Source organism: Glycine soja, chromosome 11, assembly GCF_004193775.1.
Source record: "Glycine soja cultivar W05 chromosome 11, ASM419377v2, whole genome shotgun sequence".
NCBI classification, from domain to species: Eukaryota; Viridiplantae; Streptophyta; class Magnoliopsida; order Fabales; family Fabaceae; genus Glycine; species Glycine soja.
Window position 1 is genome coordinate 39,688,684 of NC_041012.1, and position 18,515 is coordinate 39,707,198.

General features: G+C 30.9%; 2 protein-coding genes and 1 pseudogene across 3 annotated transcripts; all 3 read right to left on the bottom strand.

Annotated features, from left to right (window-relative positions):
* Positions 1-1,150: 1,150 nt before the first annotated feature.
* LOC114375034 lies at positions 1,151-1,767 on the bottom strand (annotated as a pseudogene).
* Positions 1,768-5,705: 3,938 nt separating this feature from the next.
* On the bottom strand, positions 5,706-8,312 carry LOC114373828 (nuclear transcription factor Y subunit C-3-like). Its single transcript, XM_028331371.1, has 2 exons — positions 8,212-8,312; positions 5,706-6,680 (listed from the first exon to the last, which is right to left on the bottom strand). The coding sequence occupies exon 2, from the start codon at positions 6,656-6,658 to the stop codon at positions 5,927-5,929; it is 732 nt and encodes a 243-aa protein (XP_028187172.1). The 5' UTR covers positions 6,659-6,680; positions 8,212-8,312; the 3' UTR covers positions 5,706-5,926.
* Positions 8,313-12,322: 4,010 nt separating this feature from the next.
* On the bottom strand, positions 12,323-14,027 carry LOC114373750 (nuclear transcription factor Y subunit C-2-like). Of its 2 annotated transcripts, none has more exons than XM_028331273.1 (2): positions 13,934-14,027; positions 12,323-13,242 (listed from the first exon to the last, which is right to left on the bottom strand). In XM_028331273.1, the coding sequence occupies exon 2, from the start codon at positions 13,220-13,222 to the stop codon at positions 12,452-12,454; it is 771 nt and encodes a 256-aa protein (XP_028187074.1). In that variant the 5' UTR covers positions 13,223-13,242; positions 13,934-14,027; the 3' UTR covers positions 12,323-12,451. The 2 variants fall into 2 exon arrangements, with proteins under 2 accessions (XP_028187074.1, XP_028187073.1); XM_028331272.1 differs by lacking the exon at positions 13,934-14,027 and adding an exon at positions 13,503-13,642.
* Between the last annotated feature and the right edge of the window lie 4,488 nt (positions 14,028-18,515).

Genomic DNA, 18,515 nt, shown 5'->3' on the forward strand with positions numbered 1-18,515 from the left:
TTGCATAATTTGGTATGTTGATATAACAATAGACAAATGGCTTTCACTCTTATTTCAAAACCAAATTCAACCAATGGGGTTTAACTCAATTGATTGAGCAAGGAGTGTGGATGTTGTAAACCCCTGATACCATGTTTAATTTCTATGGATAAAAAAAAAATCAAGTTCAATCACAGTCCATGATCCTGCAAGGCATATGCCAATCTCCTTTATCCAATTTCACTTCCAATTCTCTTCTGTTTTTAATTTCTCCATTTGCAGTAGCAAAAGCAATTTTTTGGGTTTTAAAATCGAAGGATAAGCTTGACTAGTTATCGAGGATGTGTTCTTCAAAGTCCTCAGGCAGGCATTTGTAATAACATCTTTAAAGATGTCCTTGTACTTCTTGTGAGTAACTGCCCTTCTAGAGTTCTAGTATAAGTACCACAATCAATAGGAGAAGTCAGAGAAGGTTTATAGAAAGCTTAACCTTTATTAGGCAGCGGATTAAGCGGGAAAGTGAATAATAAAGTGAAGTAAGAGAAATAAAACGAGGAAGGATAATTGGAGGGTGCTATGACTCTGTGAGCCATTACATTGGGCCTGGGTGGGAATGGAGATTCAGATGATTGAAAGGGGTGATAAGGTTTTGTAACAATTTCTGACATTCAAAGTCCACAGAGAGGATTGTTAATGCGCTACATTATCTCATAGATCAAACAACTAAAATACAAATCTTAAAGCACTTATCCAATATTGTCATTTTCCCTTTGATAGATTAAATTGTGCTTCTTCGTTTTTTATTATTATGTGCTGAATTTCCTGAGGAAAAAGACAGAAAATACTGGAGCAATGCAGCCTAAATACAACTATAACCTGCTGTAACTAAAATATATTACAAAACTATCCATGCAATTGACGGATTCTCTATGATTGAGTAATAGCTCAACCTCAATCTTGCAAGTCAGATTGACAAACCTGCCAGGAATCCCTCTTCAGTTTAAAGTGAACTGAGCAGTGTCAGTTATGTGTCTTTGGGAGTTTGGTTAACCTTCAGTTATGTATAAATGTATATGCTTTATATTCATGATTCATGAATAAAGTATACACACAGATTCTCCAGGAACTCAAATTCTGAATGCACACAGGCAAATAGCCCTATCAAACAACATTCACTACATGCAAAATTTCATTTCAAACAAAAAAGATTCGTTATTGGAGTAATGATAACAAATATTATTGTCAATTCCAAACAGACAAAACAATATAACAACTCAAGATGATATCATCACCAACCACACAAAGCTCATGGCGGATAGATGGTGTTATTAGGTGAGCAAATACAAATGGATACATCAAGTTGAACAATACGAAACTAGTTAATTACCAACACACAACTGGGGCAACAAAAAAATCCTTCCTTTTCTCTTAAACCAAACAGAGTGTTGTCACGAAGTGCGTTCTGGGAAAGCTGAAGATGATTCTTCCTGAGAAGAAGGGTCAGATTCGTAGAGCGCGTTCTGGTTCTGAGCTTTCTCGAGATAAGGCTTGAAGCCGATTTGTATGCTCAAGTACCCGAATGCAAGCGCTCCCAGCACCACTATCCCTGACCTAATCGCGTTCATCTTCATGTCTGACCCTGGTTTTGGACCCATGCCTTTTCGAAGGTAACTGAAGAGTGAAGACACAACACAACGCAACTTTGATGAAAGGAAATAAATAGCTATAGCAAAAAAGGTGCCAACGACATGTCGTTTTTGAAAATCTCCCAAATTGGGAACAAACAACCACAAATAGCCAAACCTAGAAAAGAAAATAAAAAAAAAAAATGTAAAAGAGAGAAACTATCCACGCGAGCTGAATCTGAGACAACGGGTTTCAACTTCGAAGCCTGTTTAGTTAAAAGAAATGAATTTTTTTTCAGGTATTATAGTTTTTTTTTTAATTTAAAAATATTCTACTGACAGATTCTGTATGGTAAGAGTAAGGTAAGATTATTTTTTCTTCCCTTTATGTATGTTCTCTGAAAAGTTTAAAACCTTTTTATTTATTTTTATTTTGTATTTATTATAGAAATTGGTATCGGAGTTCTATAATTTCGGATGGATTAATTGGTCACTCGTTAAGAATTAAAAAAATTAAAAGTTTCATTGAAAATAACACATTTAAATAGGGGTGTGAAGAAAAAATCGATTCGGGAATTAAATCGTAAGTAAACCTAAATTGAATTATTTTTTATCAGACTTAATTAAAAAAAAGTGTATCACTTTACAAAATCAATTTGAATAACTGAATTATTCTTATAAAACCAATTTTTACTTGAATATTTAAAAAAAATAATTTGAAAATCATTTCAAAACTAATCCAACTCTTATTATCAGTTTAAACCGATTAAAAATCAATTCGGTTCAAAATTAATTTTTTAAAATCAGTTTAATTTTAAATCAATTTCAAAATCAGTTTAATTATTTGAATATAAAATCAAACTAATTAAAATAATTCAAAATCAGTTTGATTGGATTTTTTACCAAACTAGTTTTTACATGAGATTACGTTTAAATCCTAAAAGAGCACATTTTTAACTTTTTTATGCATTCGAATAAAAGCAGATAGTGGTTAACATTTTTCCTAATTGAAAAAGAGTTGGGGATTTGAGTTTTTGAGATTTTCTACGTAAGAAGCTTGGGAGGTTTACAAAATATTCTTGCTTGGGTTGTGAATAAAGGGTGTTGTTTTCTCATGTTAATGAATATGAAACATGTCATGAATCCTCTGTGAGTTGGCATTATTCATCACACTTAAAGGTTTTAAATTGCACTCGTGTTTTTGGTTTCATCGCAATCCTTGGAGTTACAGGAAATTGAGGACAAATGGAACTGATGTAGCCACAATTGCAATCACATATTCTTAAAACCTTAGTTCACACCCATCTGGGAATATGCAAGACCTAAGGTCAGTCAAGATTGATGCTGAGAGCACTATTCAATCAATTACTCCCTCCCTTGATCCTAGTAGCTAGGCACAGTTACACAATTCAGAGTTCATATGATTTTTTTAATAATATTGTACCAGCCTCCACGACCAGGTACGTGGTAGTAGCCATTAACCACGACTTGGTACTGTCCATAGTGAGCGTCGTGTGCGGTTACCATGTCCAAAGCTCAGCCCTGCTATTTATACCGGAAGAGACACTAATAGAAGGTGAGTAACATTTTGTTCCTATTACGTTTTTGACTCAGATACTGATTTGAGCGTCAAAGTAGTTTTACTCATCCCACCATCATTAAAGAAACTCATACATTCAGAGAGGAGGAGGAGGAGGAGAAAGATCAAATCTGGTCAGAAGAACTGGTGAAAATAGTAAATTAAATTAAAAGGAAAAGTCGTTTGTCTTCATTGTGTGACTATATGTGACGTGTGCTATGCTTATTTTCATGTTTCTTTTCTATCTTTCATTTGGTTTGGCAATTGAAACCAACTATGAAGACTAAACTTGTATTATCTAAATTTGTTTGAGGCTGGATAAATATTATATGTTTGTCTTTACTTTTTTGTTTCAATCTGTTTATTGGAGGGTGTTGTATCTTACAGGTACCCCATATTTTGCTGCCATATTAGTTTAAAAATGTATTAGTAAGTTAAATCCTTTTTCATTTACACTGCTCCCTCTTATTGAATCAGTGTCGGTTTAAGAGTAAAATAATTAAAGTTTCTGTTTTAGGCTCATTAACAAAATTATACTTGTTATTGATTTTTATAGAATAAAAAAGGTCATATATGTTGACAAAAATGTCAGATGTGTTGGTATAAAAGTTCAACATATATTTTTTCTTTTTAAAGTATAAATTTTTTTCTTTAAATTTACTTTAAGTCTCTTTCATAGTTGGACTGATCTTGTAATGAATTTTCCATTAATTTGATTAATTGTATGATACACACCCACAAACTTCTGCCTTAAGCTTTTTTTTTCCTCTCTTTGGAAGTTATTCTACCTATTCATGTTGAATCAAATTATCTAATTATTTTTCCTGACTTGCAGGGTATAGATTTGTGTAAAAGAAAGATGCTGCTCCTGTCACTGAAAGCCACTGACCAAGTTGATTGAGCACCCTGTTTTGGAAGATTATTTAGTGTTAGTTAGAACTTCTATGTACGTAATTTTCATCTTATCTTTCTGTTTACACATTTCAAAATACAGTACATGAGGATGTTGATTTTAGTGAGACTAATTTCAGGGAAGAGGACAAGAAAATCATATCAAGCAAGGTTCTTCATTCTTGCTGAAGTTGACAAGTGGATTGTAAGATTTGATTGTCTTGTCATTGGTCCAGACCTTAGAAGAGACACATTTCTTCTTGTATGCTATTTCTTAAAATGCTTTGCCAGATCCTTGCTTTACTTATTACAGACATGAAAATAGCTTGCTCTACTTATCTTTAGTTTCTTGTGCTTGGCATATGGCCCTATTTTATACTTGAGAAAATCAAAGTAAGTGTACCAAACCTTGAATTATATCTAAAGAATTCTTTTCATTTCCCACAACAACGTATTTATCGATCTGTTGGTCCACTTGATGATTATAAATGCTTTTTAGTCAATGTTTAATTATTTAATTTAAAAGTTGTTATAATTTATTTTGTTATAACATTTTAAACTTTTATAAAATGTTATAAATATTTTTATTGAAACTATGAATAGTTGACATTAAATGAGTAAAATCAACTTTAATAATTTGTAAATATTTAAATTTATAATGTGTTATGGGGTTTAATTAGTAACTTAAATTGCGTCCATTTTTAAAAAATAATAATAAATTTTAACACTTGTTTTGAGGGTTGGAGCAATAATTTTAACAATTGCTAGTTTTGCTTTTGCTTGCTTTTGAAAAAGTAGTCATTTGTTTTAATTTTTTATGAAAAAGTTAACAAAGAAAGATAATAAATTTTAAATAAATTTAAACAAAATAGTAGTTCAAATTCAAATTCAAGAATTTTAGAATATTTCAAATTATTTTACTTTTTAAGTTTCAAAATATCATCTTATCTATAATAGGTGAGAAAAATATGTGTGTGTAAGCTTGGGCGCATATATATTTCTCTCACCTATTATAAGCCCACTCGCATACCGCACATAGAACAAAAATAGGCACCAAATAAAAGCCTTAGGTTAAAATCATTGCTTTTGGTCATGTGAACGAAACACTCCACTCAAATAGAAGAAATGTCTAGACTTTGTTTTGAACATATTGATATTTAAGTTCCAAATCAAATATAGAAAAATTGAACTGAAGGTGGTAAATGTTTTTTTTTTCTTCAAATTATCATCTTCTTTAATAGGTGAGAAACACAACTCTATGATTAAGCGTAATTCATAATGATTTTGTTCTATATATACATATAAATTAGGAATCGAATTCATGATTATAGGCTTAAAAGATTTGAGTGTGTCTTGCAGTCACTATAGCCTCTTGAGTAAGTTTCTTTATAAGTAAAAATAAATTATTCATTAACTAATCATTAATTAACTTATAGATATCATTTCATTTTTTAGAAAAATTATATGAAAAAACTTTTATAAATTAATAATAAAAAACTCATTTTAGCTTAATCGTAGAAAAACATCTCATTTTCTTCAAAGTATTTTAAAGATACTTACCAACCTTTAACACACATATATTATATGGGGATTTCATATGTTACTATGTAGCATGTACGTACAACACCTGGAATAGAAACAATTTGCATAATCTTTTAACTAAAATCATCCCGAAAGTTATCCTAGATATTGGCAAAGAAAACAGTTTCAAACATTGATATCCAATTCAAATTAGAAACACAACATTGGCTATAACATAAAATTAGAAAGAAACAAATAGAGGTCTCACTTAAAGCTGAAGATCTTATGTATCCTTAATTACCATTGTTTTCACTAAGTAGATATTATTTGTTCAGGAATCCGAATCACGAGAAGAGTTTTGTGGATTGGGGGTGGGCCCCATTGTTGGAGTTTGCAGCCCAGGATGATTTTGATAATGAACAGGCATTCCCACAACCATTCCTGAAGAACCATATGGAGGGCCCGGAACAAGCGATTGATGAGGGGGCATCTGATAGTAAGGAACATTCTCTGTTGGAGTTAGAGCAGTGCCAATTCTTGGTATGCCTACAAACCCTTGTTGCTCCATTATTTTGTTGTGCCCTGAGACAATATCAACCAGAAAATCAAACACATCTGTCCTTGAGATTGCAGATGCAACGTCACACTTCTTAATTATCTTCCTTTGGTTCTCCTCAGCACTACCTGAAGCCCTTATTGTGAGCTCCATCATGAACATTTCACAGGCCTTGGCAAACACCACAGAAGCCTCAGCTGATACCATCCTCACACCCTCCTCACCCTTCATAATCTTCTTAATCCTTGCCAAAGGCAAGCTATGAGTCTTGAAACTAGTGGTCTCCTCAATCTCCTGGCGTTTTTTTGCCCAGAAGTTGGTTAGTTGTTGTTGCAAGGGTTCTTGTCGTAGTTGGTACATGGCTTGGGGATCATATGGGTGTAGTCTTGGGTATGATGATGAAAGAGAATGACCATATGTCTGAGTTGGAAGTATGGTAGGTGCCATCATGGGGTTAGATTGATATTGTGCTTCTTGTGCTAGTCGATCATGCTGGTTTTGATCCATTCTAACTCTTGTTATAGCTAGACTGCAAAATATTCTTTGACAATTAGCAAGATAAGCAACAAGATTCATGAAAAAATGCACATCATATATGCCACAAGTAAAACTATTTGTGGATCTCACATAGAAGTGCTAAAGATATATACAAATTGACATTGGTCCAAAATAACTTAGACGTATCAAGTTTAAGATGTGAAAAAGAATCATAAAATGCATACATCATATATCTTGCAAGAAAAATAAAATTGGAATAATAAGATTTCATATGCATCATGTTTGCATGTTCAGACATGATTAGACGACGCCACAAATCTGTTGCATGAGCCTTTTATAAACTCAAGTAAATCAAATCAAAGGTGTCAAACGTTGAATTATATGGGAGGAATTATTTTCATTACCCAGAATAAGAATCTCAGTCAAAACAAAGAATCTGAGATTAAAAGTTAAAGCTTTTTCCATCCCTAGCAATAATTAAAAAAAATCAAATAATTATAATACTAATGTGGGACTTTCATGCAGCACTCTCAACTCCTGGATCAACAACAACAAGCATCAAATTAAAAGCCCATGTTTTTGGCCTTTCAGCAAAACAATTCACAAACCTTTTAAATTTGTAATTCCAAAAAAAAAAACACTCATCAATAAAACGAACTGTATAAACATTATAATTAAACAAAAATCAAATATAATATATGAAATTATACCTATTTTAGATAGCAAATAGAAAACACTACTGAAAGGGGAAGAGAGAAGATGATGTACCTCAACTTTGTTTTGAACAGATTGAAATTTCAGTTTTGAACCAAAGACGAAAAAATTAAAGAGAAGAAAATTGAGATTTCATGAAAGTCAAAGAAAGAAGTGAGTTTCTTTTAATGCTACAATAACTTTTTTGAATGACAAATTAATGTATCCTCGCACTAGCATTTATTACCAGATAACAAAAGTAAATAAGTTGTGTTTAATTTAACTTATTTTTTTAAAAAAAAGTAAACTATTACTTTTTGTTATAAAAAAAATCTATACATTCTGGAATGAGCAATTAAGCATCAACTCCTATATGCAAAAGTTGTAATCCATAGTATGAGCTCTCGTTCAAACTTCTTGCCGCAAATGACTAAAGAAAATTGAATAAAGGAATATGAAACTATTTTTTACCCACCCACATACGATTCTCGCTAGTTTTTTTTTTTTTTAGAAAGAGTTTGCTAAAACACTTTTTCAAAACACACAAGTTAGTATATGTTAACAAATATTTGTGAGATCTGCTAATATATAAAGCCAAGACAGTGCACAAAATAAATGTTTATTTCATAAAACTAAAATTAAAGCTTTTTCCAACAGCTTGAAAAAAAAATATATACTACTATCATGTGCAACATCTGGAACAATAAGCACCAAATTTGTCACATGAAAGAGAAAAACTATATATAAAAAAAAGGCCAACCACAGACACTATACATAAACACCAAAATGATGTATATTAAATTACATTGAACTTCATAATCAGATCGCAAGAAGAAAACGCACACAGAGGAAGATGCAAGAAGATATACCTAAAGTTTAATTTGTTTTGAACAATTTGAGATTTCAGTTCCGAACCAGAGAGGAATTGAAGTGAGGAAGGTGCTGATGAAAGCAAAGAAAGAAGGCAAGTTTGTTTTAATGCTTCAGTAACATTTATTGAAAGACGAATTTATCCTCGCACTAGCATTTATTACATTATTATTATTATTATTATTATTATTATTATTATTATTATTATTATTATTATTATTATTATTATTATTATTAGCATTTATTACATTATTATTATGTTTATTTTTATTATTATTATTATTATTATTATTATCAGTTACAAAATACATTTATGACAGGACAAAAGATGAACAGTTGGATGACGTACTATCCGGTGGAGAATAAGGAGGATGCTTCTAATTTACAGCAAACTCGATCTCTTAAATGAATTCAACGTTGCAGTAAAACATTGCCAAAAACCAGTTGGCTCTTTTGAAAGTCATAGTAATTTCTTTGAAATTATTGGATTAATCAAATTCCCATCCATGTCCCAATTTTAAATTTGAATTCAATTGCACTTGTATCATCATCCTGGCTAGTTTTCACTATTTTTTTTTTCTGCATCCAATGAATGCACAATTAAAATATTTGTCTTTATTCTATAACTTGTTAGAGAGAGAAAACTATTTCCCCTCATAGTAAGGGCACTAATGACATTTTACTTTATATTTTAATTTATTACATTAAAAACAAATTATAGCAAACCGTTCTCTCTTAAATTCATTATTAAGGCATTTCTTGAAGGAATAATTGTTTAGAAGTTTATTGTTTTGATATGTAGGATCCAAGTACAATCTACAATAATTCACTCAGCTTGTTTAATGATGTTTTATCAGAATTCAAATAGATCATAATAAGAAGATTAAACTTTGGATTTTTTTAGTATTTCCACAATTAAAGTAATTAATTAGTTATGTCAAAGTGGTAAAAAATTAAAACAATGCATAAGCATTTAATGACATTTTATCATAAGGCAAATTAATATTTAATGATGTCTTATCATAATTCAAATGGATCATGACAATACTGAAGCACAAAAAAGATCATAACAAGAAGAGATTTTGAGTTTTTTATTTTTATTTTATAAAGATCAGAATAAAAGTTTGGGTGACAAAAAAGGCATGATTAATTATAATAGTTTTCACTTTTATGTCTTATTTATATATTTTTACTGAACTTTTATGTTTTATTTCTAAATTTATGTTTAAGGTAATTCAATAATCTATTTACTTTTGATTAGCTTAACCTTTTGTATGCACTAGGCATTTTTTTGTATGAAAAGATGACTATTCTTAGTTTACATCTCAATAATTTATTTCAAATTTACTATTTTTATTTATTTAAATGCTTTTTTAAAATTTTAAGTATTAGAAAATGTTTTTTTAATTGCAAATCAGTTAGATTAAATAATTAATTCTTAATTTACTAATTTTAAATATTCAAAAGTTGTTATGAATATTTTATTGTAATTTTAAACCTATACAAGTGTTATGCATATTTTCTGAAATTAAGTAAAATTGGGGTTAAAAAATTGATTTTGAATTTAGTGGTTTCAATTATTTAAAAAATTATAAATGCTTTCATGAAATTCAATCTTTTAAAAAATTGAGATTATAAAATGAAATTCAAAATTACTAATTTTAATTATTTAAAAACTATTGAGAAAAATAATTTAAAACTTTAAAAAAATAATTTTTTGTTTTTCAAATTCTTTACTCAAACTGGGATTGTTGAAATAAAATATTTAATTTTTAACTATTTAAGCATTGTTATAAATTCTCTATTAAAATTTGAAGTTTTTAAAAGTTTTTTTTAGTGTTTTTTTTATAGACCACAAGCTACGAGTTTATCCATATACTTGTTGATTATATTTATTTTCATCTAGACTACAAGTATCTTGTCCGAGCTAAATAGGATTATAGGAGTAAATTAAGTTTTTCTTTCAAGTATGTAAAATATTCAAGACTTGAACTCGAGATTTCTAGTTAAAATGGAAAAATCTTACACCACCAATCGATATCTGCATGTTTGGTGGTTAATTGCCTGTTTGTTATATATGAATATTTAACATTTAATTATTTAAAAGTTGTCATAATTTATTTTTATAATTTTAAAATTTTATAAAATGTTATAAATGTATAAATTTATATATTAGGAAATGTATATATTTTGGAAAAGTAAAAAAATAAATATGTGCTTAAAACCATGTCCAATACAAAACATAAAACTTCTTGGCTATACCAATTAATGCTCACTTTTGTCTGTTGTTATATTTTGTTTTGCAAATTTTTATTTATGTGATAAAAAAATTCATACTAATTTTTTAAAGAAAAATAATACTTCATAGTAACATTCCATAAAACTTGCTTCCATTTTCGGAAAAAAAATATTTTTAATACATGTCGGTTTTTCTTATTTTGAAAAAATAATTATTTGTTTTACATTTTTTATGAAAAGGTTGAGAAAAAAGATAATTACATTTAAATAAATAAAACAAAATAGTGTTTGGAATTCAAATTCCAGGGTTTTACTGTATTTCAAAATTTGTCTAATTATTTTACTTTTTTATGTTTTAAAATATCATCTTGTTTAATAGGTGAGAATATATTAATGGGATGATCGATCAAGCATATTACACAGGGAATATTTAATAACGACTTTTTTGTACATGTATATTTTGGAATCAAATTAATGATTATATGCTTAAAAGATTTGTGTCACTGTGTATCTTCCATTCAAAATAACACACTTTTTGTAATATGACCTTAGTTGTGCATATAGTATCTTTATCTCAAAATGGATAAGTGCATAATGATGTTGTGAGCTTACATGCAGTATGCACAACACCTATAACAGAAACAAGCACCAAACAAAAGCCCTAGGTTAAGCCAATGCTTTTGGTCTCATGTCAACGAACCACTCCGCAGAACCTTTTGATTGAGTTGGTTAGTTGAAGAAAACTCACAAAAAAGCTAACTATATAAACTTTCTTAAACACAAACATAATGTATCAATTGACAACTTTTCCCATGAACCACCTTTGTAGGTAATTTACACGATATCAAACCTTTGTAGTTCCTGCATGAAGAGGGAGGAGTTTAGTCCTAGAAAAAGAAACCAGTGGAGTTCTCCTACGTCTTCCAACAAAACCAAAATCCTCCCACATAACTTTTAACATTTTTCATTTCATCTGAGGAATTTGTCTCTTTGAACCCAAAATTGCCTCTTCATTTCTACTTCTGGGTGGGGCTCAAGTTTGAGTCTTTTCTTCAACCATTATTACTGTAACTTGGTGAATGAGGTCCTTTGCACCAACAACTCGTTTTTCCATTAGTGGGAGGCTCTTGAGCTTCTCAAGAAATCTGGTTTTGATAACTTTTTATCTGGGGTTTTGATTACCGCTAGTGCAGGCTTCGCTGGCTATGGATCGAGTGAGATTCGCCATATATGGTGTTGATGGTACACCGTAATAACATAGGCACCAGATTAATCTAACAGCTAAAAGACATGGTGCGCCATATACCACCTACAAATGTGGTACATGGGTAGAACCACCTACGAATGTGGTTCATGGGTAGAAGCTGTCAAATCAAATTAGATCAAATTTGATAAACAAAAAGCAAGAAGAAAACGGTGCACAGTATAGAAGGCATACCTAGACTTTGTTTTGAACATATTGAGAATTAAGTTGAAAATCAAATATAGAAAAATTGAAGTAAAAAGGGTGATAAAATATCGTCTTATTTAAGTAAAAATGAAGTAAAATATGTTTCTCAAAATATCGTCTTATTTAATAGGTGATAAATATAATTCTTAATATGATTAAGCATTAAAAATAAGCATATTCATAGTGACTTTGTTCTATACATATAGATTAAGAAAAAGTCACCATTATAGGCTTAAAATATTTGAGTATCAATATTAATCTCGTATCTATCTCAAAATGAATACTGTGGGGCTTACATATTGCATGCACAACACCAGAAATAGAAACATATTGCAGAGCCTTTTAGCTAAAAGCATCCTTGAAGTTATGCCGCATATTGCCACAAAAAACCGTCTCAAACTTTGATATTCAATTCAAATCAGAGCTACAACATTAACTAACATACCATTAGAAATTAAAGGAACACAAAATAAAGGTCTCACTTAAAGCTAAACAAATTGATCTTATGTATCCTTAATTACCATTGTTTTCGCTAATGAGATATTATTTGTTCAACAATCCGAACTAGGAGAAGGGTTTTGGGGATTGGGGGTGGGGGTGGGGGTGGGCTCCATTGGAGTTAGAAAATGATGGATTTGCAGCCCAGGATGATTTTGATCAAGAATAGGCATTCCCACAGCTATTCTTGGAGAACCATATGGATTGCCCGGAACAAGCGCCTGAGGAGGGGGATTATGATAGCAAGCATCATTCAATGGAGTTGGAACAGTGCTTGTTGGTAGGCCTACAAACCCTTGTTGATCCAATATATTTTCAAGCGGCCTGGGGACAGTATCAATAAGAAAATCAAACACATCTGCCCTTGAGATTGAAGATGCAATGTCATGCTTCTTAATTATCTTCCTTTGGTCCTCCTCAACATTAGCCCAAGCCCTCAAAGTGAGCTCCATAATGAACATTTCACAAGCCTTGGCAAACACCACCGGAGCCTCAGCTGATACCAGCTTTACATCCTCATCAGACTTCATAATCTTCTTAATCCTAGCCAAAGGCAAGCTGTGAGTCCTTAAATCAGTGGCCTCCTGGATTTCCTGGCACTGTTTTGCCCAGAAGTTGTTGAGTTGTTGTTGCAAGCGTTCTTGTCGTAGCTCGTACATGGCTTCCAATTGGGGATCATTTGGGTGCTGTCTTGGGTAGGATGATGAAAGAGAAGAATCAGATGTCTGAGTTGGAAGAACGGTAGGTGTCGTCACGGGGTTAGATTGATATTGGTTTTCGCCATATGCTTCTTGTGCTGGTTGAACATGCTGGTTTTGATCCATTTTAGCGTTGTTGTTATAGACTGCAAAATATTCTTTGACCATCATATATTCCCTAAGAATAACCATGAGCAGTGATAAAAAAAAAAATGCTGCTAGAAAGTCATTTGTGGATCTCAAATAGAACTTCAAAAAATTAAACCTTTTTCCAATTGAATTATATGGCAGGAATTCATTCATTACCCACAATAAGAATCAATGACAAAACTGAGAATCTGAGATTAAAAATTAAACCTTTTTCCAATTGCCAGCAATAATAAAAAAAACAAGTATATAATACTACCGTGGACTTGCATGCAACACTCACAACACCTGGATCAGCAACAAGCATCAGATTAAAAGCCCATGCTTTTGGCCTTTCAACAAAACAATCCACAAACAGTTTAAATTTGTAATTCCAATAAAAAAAACAAAAAAAAAAAACTCATCAATAAAACGAACTATAATATGTAAGTACAAATCAAATACTATGCATGAAATTATATTGAATTCAGATAGCAAGGAGAAAACACCACTGAAAGGGGAGGATAGAAGAAGATATGCCTCAACTTTGTTTAGAACAAATTGAGATTTCATGAAAGTCAAAGAAAGAAGAAAGAAGAAAGAAGTGAGTTTCTTTTAATGCTACAATACAATAACTAAAAAAAGACATTGAACTTCATAATCAGATCGCAAGAATAAAACACACACAAAGGAAGAGACAAGAAGATCTACCTAAAGTTTAATTTGTTTTGAACAGATTGAGATTTCAGTTCTGAACCAAAGAGGGGAAAATTGAGGTGAAGAAGAAGGTGGTAATGAAATTGAGGTTTGTTTTAATACTTCAATAACATTTTTGAATGATGAATTTATCCTTGCACTGGCATTTATTATCTTATTAGTTTTATTATTATTATTATTATGAGCATTTATTACATCATTATTATTATTATTATGAGCATTTATTACATTATTATTATTATTATTATTATTATTATTATTATTATTATTCAGTTATCCGTTACAAAAATACTTTTATGACAAGACAAAAGATGTACAGTTGCATGCCGTATTATCCGGTGGTGAACAAGGAGCCAGCATGCTTCCAATTTACACCAAACCCAGCAAAACATTTCCAAAAACCAGTTGGCATTTTGAAAGTCATAGTAATTTCTTTGAAATTATTGGACTAATCAAATTCCCATTTAAGCATACATGTCTTTAATTTTGAATTTGATTTCAATATATTGCAATTGTATCATCATCCAGTTTAGTTTTCACTGTTTTTTTTTTTCATTTCTTCATCCAATGAACAATGTTGAACTCTCTCTCTCGATTGATTATCATTGTATTGGATATAAAATTTAAAATAAGGTTTACAATTGGTATAAATTATTTTATTAATTTTCCTTCTCAATTGACTATCAATGTGCTTTTCCTTCTCACTTTACAATTTAAAAGATTTAAAAGACAAATACCAAGAAATTTAATAAGGTTTACAACTGGTATAAATTATTTTATTAATTTTTATAAAACATTTAATTTAGTCATTTATATTTTTATATATAATTTTCTTATAATTTTACAGTATTATATTAATTATTACTCATTTTGTTTTTAATTTTATATGTTATTGCTTATTAAATTATTATATTTTATTAAAATATAAACCGAAATATTATGATATATTTGATTAGATTTTTTTGTTTACTTTAAATGTTAAGAACCTATATTATGCTATAAAATGATGTTTTTATTTTAGTTTTTAATATTATTTGATTATTATTAACGTATTAAATCGATTCAATCATAATTTAATCACAATTAAACTCTTAAACATTGAATCAATATCTTGATCAATACAATGTTCACTTTTTGGGGGTATAACAATGTTCACTTTTGTATTTTTATTTTCTATTCCAAATTTTTATTTATGATAAAAAAATACATAACAATTTTTTTGAAAAGGAAAATAATACTTCATAATATATTACATTCCATAAAACTTGATTCCATTTTATAAAAAAATAATTATAAATTTTAACAGATCCTAGTTTTACTTCCTCTTGAAAAAAGTAATTATTTGTTTTAATTTTTTTACGAAAAAAGTTCACAAAAAGATAATTACTTTTAAATAAGGTTTAGATAAGTTGTGGGTCCTCATACTTTTGTCAGATTTTCAGTTAGGTTCCTAAACTCTTTTTTTTTTCTTAATTGTTTCCTTGAACCTTTAAGTTTTTTTAATTGTATTATCCTGTCTGATGGTCATTTAAAAAAAATTGACCGTAAACACCTAATTGAAAGTGGAACTCAATAGTATGGAATGATACTTTTAAAATGTGTTATAATCATAACTAAATCAATTGTGAGAAATTTTTACAATATTTTAGCCTTTGTAGACTAATTCAATCCAAGTATTTTTTTCAAAAGATCTTTTACAATTATATGTGTGGCTCTATAAAATGTTGAAAATCTAAACAAATCTCACAATTCAATTAGTTGTACTTATAATAGACTTCAAAAGCACTAGTACACCCATCATTTACCTCTAGTTACGTGTCCATGGTTTAATTTTTCATAACGGTCATTAGACGGGATGACCTAATAAAAACCAGAAAAATATTTCTGCAATAGACAACCATGAAATTACAAAAAGGTTCCAGAAATGCTAAGCAAATCGATGGTTAGTGATTTTAAATTGAGAACTTTAAAAATATTATGACCATCCAGAACCCAGAAATCTTTTGTTAAAAACCTTACAAACTGGAATTTTGCTAACAATATATCAGAAAAATATTAGAGTAATATCTGGCAAATAAATACAAAGCAGTTTGGAAGAACACATATCTAATTATTATATTTATAAATCAATGAATTTGGTCGTGAAGAGTTAACATTACCAAGTTCTAATCTATGACAGTGATCTTAGATGGCCTAAAGTACTAACATGATAATAGTTATATGGAAAACTCAATCATCTACTTACTATAAGATGATTTTATAATTTGTTATTCTGAAATGATGGCATTCAAGTATCCAGGAAAACCAATAATACCTTTTTGGTAGTAGCCAACTCTTCACCACCATACTGATCAATCCCTCCACGTCAACTCTGATATCCCTCCACCCCAACGCTACATCTCCAATATCCTTATCTTTCTCTCACCATTTGAACCCTATATTGTGATTATCTAATCCCTTTTCTTTCTCCCTGTGATTTCTTTTGAACCCAACACTCTCCATCTAGCTCGATTTCTTTCAGCCTAGTAACCCCAACAAGCTGACATAGCTATTCAAAACTAAACACCTCTATTTTCAATTCAAGGTTTATCTCTCTTTTAGTGTGTGGAGTAGAGGAATTCCACACAGTTCATCTAACCGTAACTAAAAGAATCCGGCAAAACCTGGCGAGCATAAGAGCAAACAAGGCTGATCATACGGTCAGGGAGGATGGTGAATCCATTGAATTATCAAGCTCCTCTTCCAAGGGTTGCTTCTTCAATGGCAAAAATGTGGAGAAGATCCTACAGAATTAGGGTGAGTGATGTGATTGATCTTTCAACCATTATGACGAATGGACCTTGCAAAAAGGTTTAAATAACACCTGGAAATTAAAGGGGACAGCTTGTGGAAAAATCCGGTTACAAGTCTCAAATTAATGTTTTTTTATTTAAAGCTAGGAACAAAACAACATTGCTCAAGACTCATAAATCCAAACTAGATTGGCATCATAAACCCAACTAGATTGGCACCAGGAAACTTGAGATCCTATGCCATTTAATCCCAAATTTAGTAATAATAGAAATAGTCCTCAAGGAACATATAAACTCCAAGCACAGCCGCTTTAGAAGCTAACAGATTCTGTAAAAAGGTAATTAAACCCACCCTATTCCTATAAAAGTCATCTTTAAGAAAGCTATAGGAAATTCATCCCACCACGTAAGACCCTGGACAGATAAACCTAAATTTGCCAATTTATCAACACAAGTGTTGCCCTCTCGATCCGAAGATATGAGAAACTCTGAAAATCCTTGTTCAAAGCCTCAAGACGTACAGTTGCACCACTTATTTTTCAAATGCCAAGGCACCAGGCTAGCTAGTATACTCTGAAATGTTGTAACAGTAAGCAATGAATCTGATTCCAGCCAAAGTGGAAACTAATTCTTACTTTCAGCAACTTTAATCATCAACATGACAGCATGCAGTTCAGCATTGAAGCTCAAGTCTACTTCCAGAGAAATAGAAAGTCCAACATCTCTTCCTATCGTAGCATTTCCTGGACTTGGTGACCAAAGAATCTAGTGTTTCCAACATTGGAGCCTGCATCAAGGTTAGTGTTCAGCATCCCATGACGAGCTTCATTCCAAGTAGAAATTTTGCATCTTTGTAGCCCTAACAGTTATTTTAACTGCCACAAATTGCAACTTTATTTTGTAGTGCATATCTATCTCTATTTGGCTCCAGCATTTCAAACGCTAATCCTTCTGCAAAATGTTTTGCTTTATTTTGCTATAAAATAAAATAAAAATTTCAATTAGTGTCTTTATTTACAAATTTATTGAATGCTATCTATTTTATAGATGTTGTTATGGGTTTTTCTACTTTATATATTTATTTTTCTTTTGTTGCTTCTTGCATTGTAACCTCTAACCACTATTTGATTAGAAGTGATTAGAAGTTATAATGCAGTAAACATTTTACATTCAAGACAACCCACCTCAGCATTTTATGTCTATAGGTAAAAGCATTCATAATTATAGGTCATTATTCTTTTAGTACGACATGGATGTTGCGCCATGTTGCTTACCTCTTGCCTTGTACATCAGCACAAGGCCTCTGATCATGCATGATTGCGAAGTCCTTTCCCCAAACCCCCTTGACTAGGTGTTTGATTAATGTCCACTACACCATGTATATTAGTGGTCAGAGCCCGGGTGTGTTTTTATTGGAAGAAATAAACTCAGCCTTATAACCAACCCTAACTCTCCCTTGATAGGGAGAAGCATTAGATTCGTTTTGGATTTTCATGTCATTATGGGATATATATCCTAATTTGGAAACTTTTTTATTTGCTGCTAAATTTTTATTTTTATGTATTTTTGCTATTCACTCCCCATGCACAGCCATTGGCAAGATTCCAACTGATTGATCCATATTGGATACGATTTGCCCTACCACTAATTGCATCCCTTGGCCATGGTTCTCCCCTATTTGGATTATACCACCCTCGTCAACTGTTTTGGCAACATTTGAGTGGTGGCAATCACACGAGTTACATGACCATAGAAACCACCCGTCGCACAAAGAATGTGTAGCC